At 48.2% G+C, this 14,167-nt stretch overlaps 1 protein-coding gene across 2 annotated transcripts; it reads left to right on the top strand.

The window, feature by feature from the left end:
- Window positions 1-1,404: 1,404 nt before the first annotated feature.
- Itpa (inosine triphosphatase) lies at window positions 1,405-13,896 on the top strand. 2 transcript variants are annotated; one of them, XM_021155000.3, is made up of 8 exons: window positions 1,405-1,527; window positions 3,836-3,893; window positions 3,991-4,055; window positions 4,480-4,553; window positions 6,429-6,460; window positions 7,694-7,809; window positions 11,443-11,519; window positions 13,255-13,896. In XM_021155000.3, exons 1-8 carry the CDS (start codon window positions 1,462-1,464, stop codon window positions 13,361-13,363), a joined length of 597 nt encoding a protein of 198 aa, XP_021010659.1. In that variant the 5' UTR covers window positions 1,405-1,461; the 3' UTR covers window positions 13,364-13,896. The 2 variants fall into 2 exon arrangements, with proteins under 2 accessions (XP_021010659.1, XP_029330607.1); XM_029474747.2 differs by lacking the exon at window positions 4,480-4,553 and having other exon boundaries at window positions 1,452-1,527.
- Window positions 13,897-14,167: the final 271 nt, after the last annotated feature.

The following is a 14,167-nucleotide window of genomic DNA, read 5'->3' as shown; positions in this document are numbered from 1 at the left end:
AACTTCATGAAAGAGAGAGACAAGTGACATGCAGGAAGGGCCATGTTACTCAGCCCAGCCTTTCCCAGCCAACTCTAATGAACCACAGGTCCTCAAAAAATTACACCATCGAGGGGCAGTGAAGAGGAAACTATGACCTGACTCCAAAGACACTGTATACAGCAAAGCTTCTGAACTGTGTAACACGCACTATTAAGGTCACTGAGCAAAGATGTGAGGAGAATATAGCTTTGGCTACTCTGTGAGGACAGTTCATTAGTGGGCTGGGTATGTGGCTCAGTGGTACAGGGCTTGCCTAAGTTCCATAAACCCCTAACTAAGTCACATCTATGTAACAACACCCAAGGCTGTACGAGGTTAATAACATTAAGCTAAACAACCAGGCTTTGATTAGGATTCTGTTGTTTGTGTGTGTGATTCTGGGGGCCAAACCCAGGACCTTGGTCATGCTATGCAAATGTTCTACCATCAAGCTACATCCCTGACACCATATATAGCCCAGGCTAGCCTTTAATTCATGATCTTCCTGCTTTAATCTCAGTGCTGGGATTATAAATGTCCCCACTTCCAGCTAGCACCCTGTACTTCTTTTTCTTTTTTTTTTTTTTAAGATGTTTTTTATATGAATGAGTGTTTAGCTGCTCGTATGTGCGCCGCATTATATATGCCTAGTGCCTTCAGAGACCAGAAGAGGGCAATGCATTCCCAGGAACTGGAGTTACAGACAACTGAAAGCCGCCATGTGGTGCTGGGAACACAACTCAGGAAGAGCAGTCATGTACTTAGCCGCTGGGCCATCTCTCCAGCTTGAGCTTACAACTTTCAGAGAACCTAGGCTCAGTTCCCAACATCCACACCAGACCGCTCAAAAGCACTTGTAACTCCAGTTTCAAGGGATGCGACACCCTCTTCTTGAAGGGGCTCATGCACTCACAGGGTAGGGCTAAGAGGGTCACTCATCTTCCTTGGTGTGTTCCCAATGCAAAGGCTGAGGTGACGGAATAGAGAAGGGATAGGGTTAGCTGGGCAAGAAAAAAGGAGTCGAAACACTAGCTATCAAGCCTAACAGGTAAAAGACTGCTTGGTTATGCTGTTTTAAGTTCGCAGTGAGGTTAGGATAGACTCCCAGGCTTAGAGCACAGAGTTGGAGGTGCCGGAGGGGCGCCACTACAGCTGACACCCGTCAGGGCGCGGCTTCTTGGCTCCCCGGAGTTGCTTAGCAGAGGATCTGAGCGCTGAGAGACCTCTCCGCCCCTCAGCGCGTCCCAAGCGCCTCAGGCACAGATTGCGGGATGCTCATCTGCCGCGGCTGCCACCTCCTGGATGTTGGCAGCAGTGGCCGGAGGCAAGCTTCAGGTATCCGATAGGGCCGGAAACCGAGCTACCTACTTCCGCCTCCGGCCGGAAGTGCCTTCCCGGCAAAGGGTTACTGGGCATTCTGGACCGTAACCCTCGCTTGCAATGGCTGCGTCCTTGGTCGGGAAGAAGATAGTGTTTGTGACGGGAAACGCCAAGAAGCTGGAGGAGGTGTTGTGGGGTGTGGAGACTGTCTCGGAGGCGGGTGGAGATTGGGCTGCTGGGCTTTCCTCACCAGGGATGCACGGGAGAGAAGGCGGGAAACGAGGCTACGAGTTGTAGCCTCGGGGAGTGTGGGGTTTGCCCCTGGCTGTGTTGAAGGTCTGGGCTTGTGGAGAGACCGCCGTGGAGTGTGGCGCCTTGAGGGTCAGAGGATTTTTTAAATATAATTATTATTTTGGAGATAATGACACGTGTAGTCCAGGCTAGTCTAGAACTGACTTTATTCTCTTGACCCTCCTGGCTTCCGAATTCTGGGGCTGCACGCATGCTCCACCTCACGAGTTTTTTTTTAGATGAGCTGGTAAAGTCAGCAGGCTATAGGAGCTGGAGTAGTGACATCTGTGACAAAGATAAATTACCCCTGAAGCCCTAGATTTTAAACCTGAGTTCAGACACCTCCCCTCCTGAAAGGCAGTGTGTGTGTGGCGGGGGGGGGGGGGGGGCGGGGGGGTGTAATGGAGGGATGTTGATCTAAACTGAGTATAGTTCCATCTACCCTTCTATATCTGAGATGTGTAATACCTTATAAGAATCATAGCTGACCACAGTATAACAAAAGGCAGGTTAACAAAAGAAAAATGTGACAAGTTTGTCAAAACTTTACATGCTACAACTTTTAGAACAAAGACCCAGAGGCTTTATTTACTGTTCTTCTGACTTTGGATCTAACCCAGGACTCAAAGCCAATGATTGTCATCCTCCTCATTCCCTCGTGACAGAGTCTCAAACCTAGAGTGTGCTCTTTGGTGGGGTAGCAAGCTCAAGCAATCCACCTGTCTCTGCCTCCTCCAGGGCTGAGGTTACAGGTAGCACGACTATCCCAGACTTTTATGTGGTGCAGGGGACCAGAACTCAGGTCACCGTGCTTGTGTTGGCAAGTGCTCTTCCCATTGAGTCACTACCACAACACAACATGCCCAGTTACAAAATTAACTTACTTCATGCCTGTGGAGACCTGGAGAGGGCGTTGGATCTGCTGAGACTGGAGTTACAGATGGTTGTGAGCCACCCTGTGGGCGTTAGGAACCAAATTAGGGTTCTCTGTAAGAGCAACAGGTGTCCTTAACCACTGAGCCATCTCTCGAGCCCCATGTCTCCCCTCCCCCATCTCTTGAAATAGGGATTCTCTACCTGAGTTGGCCTTGAACTTCTGATCCCCCCCCCCCCTTTAACCTGCCTAGGGACAAGGATTTGGAATAACAGGTGCAGCACTTTCCTGACTACAACTCAGAAGTTTCCTTTACCTCCCTGCCCTTAAAAAGTATTTGAATTATGTTTATGTGTTGGGGGTGGGGCATGGGGCCAGAGCGTGGCTTTAGGAGTTGGTTCTCTTCCTGCACCACAGCTTACTTGACCAGTTCAGGCTTTCAGGCCTGTGAATGCAGTAAGGGCTTTTTACCTGCTGCACCATCTTGATGGCCCCCTCCCTCCTTTCCTTCTAAGATAGGCTCTTGGTGTGCAGCCTGTGCTGGCCTTCAACTCAGAAATTCACCTGCCTCTGCCTCCCAAGTGCTGGGATTAAAGGCGTGTGTGCGCCACCATGCCTGGCTTCTTTGAATTTTTTATTACATATTTTCTTTGTTTACATTTCAAATGTTACCCCCTTTCCTGGTTTCCCCTCCCAAAGCCCCCTATCCCATCCTCCCTCCCCCTGCTCACTAACCCACCCACTCCCAATTTCCTGTCCTGGCAGTCCCCTACACTGGGGCATCGAGCCTTCACAGGCCCAAGGCCCTCTCCTCCCATTGATGTCTGACTAGCCCCTGATTTTAATAGGGTTAAAAGTCACTAGGAAGCTACGCAGGATGGCTCGTTCCTGTAATGCTAGTACTGAGCTGAGGGGTGAGTCCCAGGCCAACACAGTTAAAGAAAAAAGTTCAGTCAGTCATGGGAGCTGCTGCTTCAGCCTGGCTTGCTGTTCCACGTGGAAAGCGGTGAATGTCAGCGGGGGTTAGTGAAAGCACAGAGCAGTGGACTTTGATGTTGGTAGAGAGCACTGAAGGGAAAGGGTATTCTAGATAAAGGGTGGGCAAGGGAAAAACAAAATGGAGGTGGGAAGGGATGGAGTAAGGAGAGGCATGCTAATTCAGTGGCCTCTGAAAGTTGAGGTGTGGCTTATGGGCCCAGTTTGATAAGCTTTAGAGGACTAATGGGGACGCTACCTGAGGAGACAGGTGGGTGACACCTCACACAGTTGCTGGGAATTAATGGAAATTGTTAGCAAATGGTGTGACACGTGTATTTTATCTTGGAACAGGTCATTCAGATTCTCGGAGATAAGTTTCCATGCACTTTGGAGGCTCAGAAAATTGACCGTATGTTTCTGTTTTGTTTCATTTTTAAAAGTGGCTTGATTTGTCTGTCTTCCTGTGTCCTGACTCTGTACATCTGTCTGTCTGTTTCCCTGATAAGTGCCTGAATACCAGGGAGAACCGGATGAGATTTCCATACAGAAGTGTCGGGAGGCAGCTCGGCAGGTACTTAGCCTTTGTGGAGTCCCCCACCCCCCATCTTGTCTTCTTGTGGCTCCTGGGGCCTGTGCCTTGTGGGAACAGGCAGAGAATAAAATAGTTGTGGCTTGCCCAGCGAGACTGCTTCAGTGGTGACTTGGAACACAGCCTTTTCTCTTCCAACTCTCACGTTTCTGAGTCTTACATCCATACATTTTCCTTCTACATAGCCACCCACACCCCACACCCCAGTGTGCACAGAGCACACTATGGAGAGTCAGCCTCCCTAGATGATTTTCAGCACTTCATTGTTCTTTGTTGAGAAAAAATTATCTTTCTAGTGCTTTGATGTCCACATCTCTAAATAGAAGACAGAGAGCTGAGTTGTATGGCCCTTGATGGACCTATAACTGCCCCAGCGTAGTGACTCAGGGTTGTCTCTGTGTTACAGGTACAGGGCCCTGTCCTGGTGGAAGATACCTGTCTGTGCTTTAACGCACTTGGGGGACTGCCTGGCCCCTACATGTGAGTACTGCTATGCTTGATCACCTTTACCCCGGAGGATCCCATCCTCAAAACTACCAGCATAGTAAAACGATTACTTACCTGATATTATGGGCCATTCACTGTCTTGGCATCAGCACCAAAGATAGGGCTGGGGAAGTGGCCCAGTTCTTGAGAGTTCTTGCTGCTCTTCCACTGGACCCAGGTGTGATTCTTAGTCCTAAATTAGACAGCTTACATTTGTCTATAAGTTCAGCTTCATGGAATCTGATGCTTCTGGCTTTCTTGGGTACCTGTACACACACACACACACACACACAAAATTAAAAATAACATAAATCTTCAAAACAAGAAAAGAAAAAGAGCTGGGTGTACTGGCACACACCTTTAATCCCAGAACCTAGTAGGCAAGAGACAAGCAGCTGTCTATGAGTTTGATGCCAGCCTGGTCTGCATAATGAGTTCCAAGGCAGTTAGAGCTACACAGTGAGACCCTGTCTCAAAGAATATAAGAGATAGGGGCCTGGAGAGAGAACTCAGTCCTGAAAAGTGCTTGTTGGTCAGTCATGACGACTTTAGAGTCCAGCATCCATATCCAGCTTACAGACTCCTGTAACTCCAGCTGCAAGGGACCTAGTGCCTCCTGCTGGCCTCCACAGTTACCTGTACATATGTGTGCACATACGGCCACATAGATATGTACATGTACACACACATAAGTAAATCTTAACGAGGGGCTGGAGAGCAGGTCCAGCTGTTAAGAGCACTGGTGGCTCTTATAGAGGACCTGGGTTTAATTTCCATCACCACATGACAGCTCACAACCATCTGTAGCTCCCTTTCTAAGTATTCTAACATCCTTTTCTGCCTTCTCTATATACATGCACATATATGTAGGCAAAGCACTGGTATACATAAAGTAATAGAAGGATATCAGAGGTGGGTGAGGATGTAACTCAGTTGGTAGAGTGCTTGCCTTCATTGTGTAATAAAGCTCTGAGTTCAACCCTTAGCCCTGCAGTACTTAACTGGTGAGCAGGAATGGTTGTGCATGCCTAAAATTCTAGCACTTGCAAGATGAGAGATGAGTGGATCAAAAGTTCTGGGTCATCCTGGGAGTTCTAGGCCAGTCTAGGCTACATGAGATCCTGTGATAAACCAAGCAAGCAATCAGAGAGACGGAGTTTCCTTTAATTATGAGACTGTGGTTATGTAAGTGAGATTGAAAAGTGGCACCTGCCCATTTCAGAGATGATGTGACATCCTGGCTTGAGTAAAGCTGAAAATAGAAATTGCTCACTGCCTGTTTTGCCAGAGCTGCAGTGCACACACTTGACGCATCTGCACGCTCCACGCCTCACCGACACTTGTGACGCTAGTATTTTGCAGTTTAGGGAGTGTGAAGTGTTACCACTGCTTGGTTTGGCTTTGGTTTGTTTTCTTGAGCATGTGCCTCACTCCAGCCCAGTCTGGCCTGAAAGTTGCTATGTAGCCCAGGCTTGCCCAGAATGTGTGGTAGTCCTCCTGCTTTGTTTGGCCTAGGTGTTTTTCAAGTCATCACTAAGGCTCTTGCCTTCCTTTGTGTATTGAGCCTCCTTCCTGTGTACTGCTTGTCTGGCTCTACTTTTTCTTAATTAGATTCATATTTCTCTCTTTTTCTTGCCTTTCCTTGTGTTTCCCTGGCTCCCCTCCAGCCCCCTGCCCTTCCCTTGCTTCTCTTTCTCTATACTGCTGAGCTAGACTCCCAGTCTTTAGATATTTTCTTAGTTTTGACTCGAGACATGCCTTTTCATTTCTCTTGCTCCTGGGAACTCTGATCCCTGTTGGGTGTAGGGCAGAGCCGGTGATGGGAAGATTCTGTTCTTGGTACCAGACTCTCCATTCTTTCTTTTGCAGAAAATGGTTCCTACAGAAGCTGAAGCCTGAAGGTATGTATCCCTGTTGTTTCTTCCCAGGGCTCTTTTGGGATTGAGTCTGGGAGTAGCCCCCCCCCTTAGCAATCAGTTGCTTAGTAATCAGCACTGAGGTAGGGGGCTGGGATAGGTGGTAAAAGCTTTGAATTGGAGGGGCAAGGGGGCTTTAGTTGGTGCTGGCTATCAAGGGACTTGACATTAATGACTGCTTGTGGTTCTTTGCTTCAGTCATGGCCTAGCCTTGCTTCAGTCCAGGAGTCTATATCTTCTTATTCAGGAGTATATGCCAAAATGTCCCACGGTAGTGCATCCTAAAATCTCAAAAACAAAAAACAAACAAACCCCAAAACAAAAAAACTAAAACAGGCTGGAGAGATGGCTCAGTGGGTAAGAGCACTTGTTGCTCTTGCAGAGGACCCAGGTTCAGTTCCCAGCACCTACAAGGCTGCTTACAACTGCCCATAACTTTAGTTCCAGACAATCTGGCATCTTCTGGCCTCTGTGGGCACCCGTGCATATGCAATGTGTGTGTGTGTGTGTGTGTGTATGTGTATATATATATATAGCCCAAAACACTTATATACATAAAATAAATAAATTCTTAGAAACAAAACCATTTTGTTCTTTGCAACAGTCTTATGTTAGCAAAGTATGGAGACACATGCCTGTACTAGGGAGGCTCTCAAGTTTCAGACCGGGCTACAAAGCAGGAAATTGTTTTTAAAACAAAAATCGAGCCAGGTACTCTAAGGCTGCATCTTAGGAGCTGTAACTAGGATTAGAACTGTAGCTCATCCTCAGCCATGAGTTAAAGACTGGTCTAGACTACACGAGAGCCTGGCCTCAGCAACAGAGGCTTGGGATGTAGTTCTGTTGTCAATGCTTGCCTGACATATATAAAGTTCTGTATTCATTGCCATGTAATCCAAGTGCCGTGACCGTGACGCATACCTGCAGCCCCAGCAGTCACCGCGTTGTGGCAGAGGGTCTTGTGTTCCAATAAAGCCTGGGTTACAAAGTGAGTTCAAAGCCAAGCTAGGCTACATGAGACCCTGATCTCAACAAGGAACCTATTTTAGTTTGTGTCAGAGCCTGAAGAGAGGCATTAGCTCCCCTTTGAGGACCAGAATGCAGCCTTTCAACCTCCCAGCACAATCCAGTTTGGAGAATCCGTCCACATCCTTGGGTGTCTGGGGTAAGGGTGGGGACTGGACAGAATAGATTCATCGAGCCTCTCTGCGCCTGCAGGTCTCCACCAGCTCCTGGCCGGCTTTGAAGACAAATCAGCCTACGCACTCTGCACATTCGCTCTCAGCACTGGGGACCCAAGCCAGCCAGTGCTCCTGTTCAGAGGCCAGACCTCGGTGCGTACCCACCTGAACAGTTCTTCAGGTCACCACAGGATGCTGTGGCTTGAGCAAGTGGCTCATGATCTTCAGGAACAACAAAACAAGACACCAAAGCTAGTGGCTTGCTGTGAGACAAACCTAGACACCACAGTTAGAAAGATGTTAGTCCCCAAACAGATTTGACCCTTAACCTTATATATTTAGATCTTGCCATTGTAGGTTCCGATAAGATGCAGATGCTTAAACAGAAGGTACCTGCTCTTAAAGCCACAGCTACAGGCCAGCTGCTGAGACCTCCTTGTTCCTCTGCCAGGGCCAGTCTTCTTCCCACTCAGGGTTTTGAGATAGAGTCTCTTGTGTGTTTCAGGTTGGCCTTGAACTTCAGATCCTACTACCTTTACTTCCAAGTGGGGGATTTAGTTCTGTGTCATCTTGCCCACTCTGCAACACTCTCGTTCCCCACTACCCCCATATTTGCTTTGATGCAAGGTCTCTATTAATTAGGTCTCAATGTCCTGGAACTCACTCTGTAGACCAGGCTGGCCTTCAACTCAGAGACCCCCTCAGCCTCTGCCTCCCTGCCTCCCTGCCTCCGCCTCCTGAGAGTGCTGGGATCAAAGGCATGTGCCGCCACCACAAGGCTCTTCCTGGACGTTTTTGTTCACATAGAATTTAAAGTTTTGTGGAGTCGGAAGTGGAGGTGAGCGTTTCTGTGCTGTGCAGCTGTTCTCCCACTGAGCGTCTTCTCCAGCCCAGAGTTTCTGTTCTTCACTGAAGCCGTTCAGCGACCCCAGTGTTGCCTGTCAAACCTTAGGTGTAGTCACTTTTCCTGGGGTTCACCAGACCACCAGTAGCCAGTCAGGCCAGTGCCCCATCTGCCTTCCAGTTTGCTCTGTGTCCCTTCAGCCCAGATAAAACCTAGTTTCCCAGTTGGGGCTGTATAGACACTTTATGTTACTGTTGGGTGAAAATTCTGGATAGTATTAACAAAAGAAAGCACACAGAACACAAAGCAATCTTTTGTCTTTTAACTGTGTCTGTGTCTGTGTCTGCTTATGGTTATATGCACGTGAGTGCAGGTGCCCAAGGAGGCCAGAGGCAGCACATCCCCTGGAGCTGGAGTTACAGATAATGTGAGCTGTCAGATGGTTCTGGGAACTGAACTCTGCTCTTTAGAAGGGCAGCAAGTGCTCTTAACCACTGAGTCATCTCTGCAGCCCCGACAAATCCATCTTAACTATTGTTCAGTGATTTGTGCAGTAGTATTAAATGCATTTGCAGTAGTATTAAATACCGGGTCTGCAGAATGTTTTTGTCTTACAGGTCTGAAAGTACCCAATGAATAAATCTCTTTCCTTTTTCACCTAACAATCACCATTTTACCTAACACTTCTCTAAGAGTTTGTCTACTTTACTATTATTTATTTTTATTTTTTGCATGTGGATATTTTGATCTGTTCACCACATGTGTAACTTGGTGCCCATGGAAGCCAGGAAGAACTTTGATTCCCTGGAACTACACTTAGGGAGATTTGGAAACTGTCCTGCGGGTACTGAAAATCAAACCCAGGTTCTCTGCAAGAACAGCCAGTGTGGTCCCTTCCGATCTCTGTTCCAGCCGTGGCTGCTTAACCAGCTCCCGACTCCTCCACTCCTCGACGTGGCCTTGACTTCCTATCCTCGTTCTGTTCTCGCTCATTGTCTTTGGTTTGCTTGAGACACGTTCACAGTGGCTCATGAACAGCATTGTCCTTGTGATAGCTGTTCACCTATAGCATCTGTTACAGGAGGGGAAGTCTGGGTGTCCTGTGACCTTGGGCTGAGAACGTTTACAAGTGTAGGTAAGGCTCAGGGACTTCAGTCACATAGCTTCCCACTAGCAAAAGCATAATTTCCTGTTGTCACTATGTAACTTGGCACTTATTTATGGGCTTAATCTCCATTATTTATAACCTCCCTTGTCACTGTCCTGTGTCCTTTCTCCTCCCCCAGACCTACCAGGTACTGGGATATGAAGCCAGATACTCTACATGGTAGGCACAGACTCTACCATTGAGCTATGTTCCCGACCGTTTTGGCTGGTTTTTGTTTTGAAACAGTCTTGCTGTTGTCCATGCTGGTCACAGATTCACCATGCAGCCCAGGCTGGCTTTGAACTTGTGTACCCCTGCCTCAGCCCGGGGCCTGGGATTCAGAAGCAGGCCACCCACGCTCTAGTTTAGTTTGTCTTGTTTTGTCTGAGCTAGTAGGGGTGCTGCCACTGCTGGGGTCTCATCTCATGCTAACCTAGTGCTCCACCCTGAACTTCACCCCTGATCCAGGTCAGACTTTTACTTGATAAATTGGCATTTCATGCCACTGATTTGTCATCTTTGTGACATTTTCATGTTTGAGTTTGTGTGCCCCGCCCCCTCCTCCAACAGTCTCCCTGTATAGTGCTGGCAGGCCTGGAACTTGCTCTATAGACCAGGCTGGCCTTGAATTCTCAGAGATCTGCCTGTCTGTCCCCGAATGTTAGGATTACAGGTGTGCACAGTGTGCCCTGCTGGCCTTGAGGTCTCCTTGCCCTTCTGTGTGCTGCTGCCTCCCAGGAGCTCATTTGCAGGTGTGAGGACTTTATTATAGGCAGTTACTCGTAGCTATTCGCAGCCTTAGTGCTGAGGATAGCCTAGAACTTGGGGGTCTCTACTTCCCAGGTGTGAAATCATAGGTCTTATGCAGCTAGGCAAGCTCTGTGCCTCTCAGCTACCTCCTCAGCTCGCTTCTGTGTGGGAGATACCGTACACAGTTCAGGACCCTTACCTTCCTGTCAGCAGATCTTCTGGAAGTTACATTTGTTATTGTGTGTATGTAGTGTGTATGTGGCAAGCATGCATGTTGCATGTGTGGAGGTCAGAGTTTGACTTTTGGGAGTTGGTTGGATCTAGGGAGTGAAAGCAGCAAACACCGTTAACCTGCTGAGCCATTGTGCCAGACTGTCAGATTTTCAAAGTTGGTTCTCCTTTTCTTCAGTGAGGTTACAGATTATCAAAACCATAGAGAGAGGGTTATCCCAGTATTGAGTACTGATGGGCAGTACTCACATGCAGAGCTCCTCTTCACAAACCTGCTCTGTAGCCTTTCTTTGAATATGTGTGCACACATGAAGATGTGTGGACACCAGGGGACCACCTGATTGTTGTCCATTCTGTAGCATTGGTTCTTTGTTTGCACATTCTCTTAAACCAGGCTAACCTTGGACTCATAAAGGCCACCTGCCTCGGAGTCCTTCCATCTTGGGGTTTTTTTTTTTCTTGAGAGGATTTCTTTTTGTAGTGCTAGCTGTCCTAGACTCACTCTGTGGACCAGGCTGGCCTCGAACTCGCAGAGGTCTGTCTGCCTCCTGAGTGCTTGGATTATAGACGTGTGCCATCATGCCTGGCTTTTTCTGGTTTTTTAAAGACAGGATCTGGCTTTGAAGTCCTGACTGGCCTGGTAACTCAGCCATCCTCCTGCTTCAGCTTCCCCGAGTGCTTTGATTACAGGCTTGCTCCATCTCGCTAAGTTACCGCTCCACACTGTACTGGTGTCTAACAGATTTATAGGCACTGTGGCTAGAGAAACTAGTCTACCACATCTCCAGTTACACACTTGTCCTCCCTCTTTCAGGGACAGATTGTGATGCCACGAGGCAGCCGGGACTTTGGCTGGGATCCCTGCTTTCAGCCTGATGGATATGAGCAAACGTAAGAAGCCCAGATTTCTTATGTGGTTCATAGGCTTGGGTGGGTACTTTGCCCATGTGCGGTCACGTGGATATGGGTGAGGCAGGCGCCTCTCTTCCAGCTGAAGCCATTTCTGCTGGAGTGGAGACGAGGAATCCAGGTCACCTAGTCCATGGCAGGGCAACACAGATATCCTAGGTCCTGCTTCCAGCTCCCGTGTCGTGGCTGGTTGACTCTCATTCTCCCGCCCTGCTTATCAAGATGTATAAACCTTGTGTTTTATGGGATGACACTAGCTCCATCTGGGCTGGGAGAATGCACACCTTTGTAGCTCCAGGTAGACACTTGAAACCCATACAGTAGAACATGTTCTTACCACTTCACACATTCACTGCACCCTCTTACTTACATGTATTTGTCCATAGCCATAACAGGACCAGGCTTCCCAGACTGTGGCTCCCTTGCTAGCACCTCATTGGGGCGAGAACACTGCAGCAGCCCTGGTTGGCGTGTCCTTGAGTGTGCTCCCTGGTGGGTGGTCACAGAGTACTTGGCGTCTAGTTAGAGAGGAGCTGAGTTCATTTTTATTCTGCTTATTCTATGTTCATGGGTGTTTTGCCTGTATGCATGTCTGTACACCAGATGTGTATACTGGCCGGAGGTCAGAAGGCACTGTTGGGTCCCAGGGACTGGTGTTATAGCTGTTGTGAACCAATTTGAGCCATCATGATCACTGAGCATCTCTGCAGCCCGGTTTATTCAGTTGTCATTACTTAGCCACATGTAGCTAGTTCTGAAACGTGAAGGCAGGATGTGCTCTCTCTCCGCTGCAGCAGTGTCTTCACGGTACTCTTGAGGCTTGGGTTGGAGCTATTGGGCTCCATTGCCTCCCATAAACACTTGCCTCATTCTTGCCCCCAGCTTCCCTAAGAACTTAGGACACAGCAGAGCTGTTTGGGCTTCTCTCAAAGCCCGTTCCTTTGAATTTAGAACGGTCTGACTTAATGGGCTGATAAGCTGGTGCCATTGCCTGCTTTCCTAACTTTCTCCTGATGAACGGCCTTTTGCTTGGGCTCAAACATGGTGTCTGTCTGCCCTTTGTCTGTTCACAGGTTCTGGATATAGTTTTTACATTCAGGGGACCCATCCCCACCCCCACAAATAGAATCATTAAGATTTGGGCTTCTTCCTATGCAGGGAAGAGGGGGAGGAAGGATTGATTGTAGGAGCCAGAGGGGACAGGGACACCACAAGGAAAAACACAGAATCAACTAACCAGGGTTTATAGGGGCTCACAGAAACTGAAGCAACAACCTAGATTCTGTATGGGTCTGAGCTAGGTCTCTGTGTATGTTATGGTTGTATAACTTGATGTTCCTGTGAGATCCCTAACAGTGAGGATGGGGTTGTCTCTGACTCTGTTGCCTGCTCCTAGGACCTTTTTCCTCCTACTGGGCCTTGACCAGCCTTAGTATAAGGGGATATGCCTCATCTTACTGAAACATGATGTACCATGTTTGGGTAATATCCCATGTAATATCCCTGGGAGGCCTGAAAGAAGAATGGATTTGGGGGTGGATGAGGGACTGGGAGGAGAGGAGGGAGGGAAAACTTGGGCTGTAATATATGACAGAAGGATAACTGAAAAAAATTTGGATTAAAAAAAAAAAAGATTTGTGCTCCAGGGAGACAGTTGGGTGCCTGTCCCCCAATACCTGGGTTCCCTGTTTTCTGAGCTGCTTCTCTTTCCTGTTAGGTATGCAGAGATGCCAAAGTCTGAGAAGAACACCATTTCTCATCGGTTCCGGGCCCTGCACAAGCTACAGGAGTACTTTAGTGAGGCTGCTGGGGCTGGTGACCACTAGCGCCATGGGTAGGGGCTAGTGCAGAACTCCCCAGGAGGCAGGCACTCCTGTGAGGCTTTCTCTGGGTTACCCTCTGCCAGGAGATCCAGGCAGCATCAGGAGCCAGTTCTTGGAAGAGCAGTTGGCTCTGCATAGGGGAATTCTGGGCCAGTTGATACTAAACTCTTGCCCCTTGGATTCAAGAGTTTCCTTTGACCAGGCATGGTAGTGCACACTTTTAATCCCAGAATTTGGAAGGCAGAGGCAAACAGATCTTTGTGAGCTCAGGGCCAGCCTGGTTTACATAGTGAATTCCTGGACAGCCAGAGCTACATAGTGAGAACTTGTCTCAAAAACAAAACAAAGAAACCAAAACAACAACAATAAAAAGTTGTTCTTGTAGCCTCTGGCTCTGGGATCCTGGGAAAATTTTGGTTGTTTGCTCTTCTTATCTGGTTGAGGGTTTGGCAAAGAAACACACAACTTTTGGTTTTAGAATGTAACAAATGTAAATTCTAGAAGACTTTCCAAAATAAATGGTGTGTCTGTTTTGAGCCCTGTCTGTCTTGAGTTTCCTTTGACCGGTGTTTGGAGGATGGTGCTGTGTATAGGATGCTCATGGCTGGCATACTCTCTACGTGAGTTCCTAGAGTGTGAGTCACGGGCTAGTGCAGAACTTCCCAGGAGGCAGGCACTCCTGTGAGGCTTTTTGGAAGAACAGTTGGCTCTGCATAGGGGAGATGTGTATGTGTGTGAGGTGTCACAGTGTAGAGTGCTTTACCCTGTGCTCTTGGATATTATGGGCTGGCAAATGACCTGAGTTTA

This window comes from Mus caroli, unplaced genomic scaffold (genome assembly GCF_978045245.1).
Source record: "Mus caroli unplaced genomic scaffold, Mus_caroli_1 scaffold_2, whole genome shotgun sequence".
NCBI classification, from domain to species: domain Eukaryota; kingdom Metazoa; phylum Chordata; class Mammalia; order Rodentia; family Muridae; genus Mus; species Mus caroli.
The sequence above is the reverse complement of the archived record's forward strand: the minus strand, read 5'-3'. Positions and strand labels throughout refer to the sequence as shown.

Coding starts and splice junctions, on each gene's coding strand:
- Itpa (XM_021155000.3), top strand. CDS start 1,462: ATGGCTGCGTCCTTGGTCGGGAAGAAGATAGTGTTTGTGACGGGAAAC. Junction 4,554..6,428: donor GGACTGCCTGGCCCCTACAT/GTGAGTACTGCT, acceptor TTTCTTTTGCAG/AAAATGGTTCCTACAGAAGC. Junction 11,520..13,254: donor CCTGATGGATATGAGCAAAC/GTAAGAAGCCCA, acceptor CTTTCCTGTTAG/GTATGCAGAGATGCCAAAGT.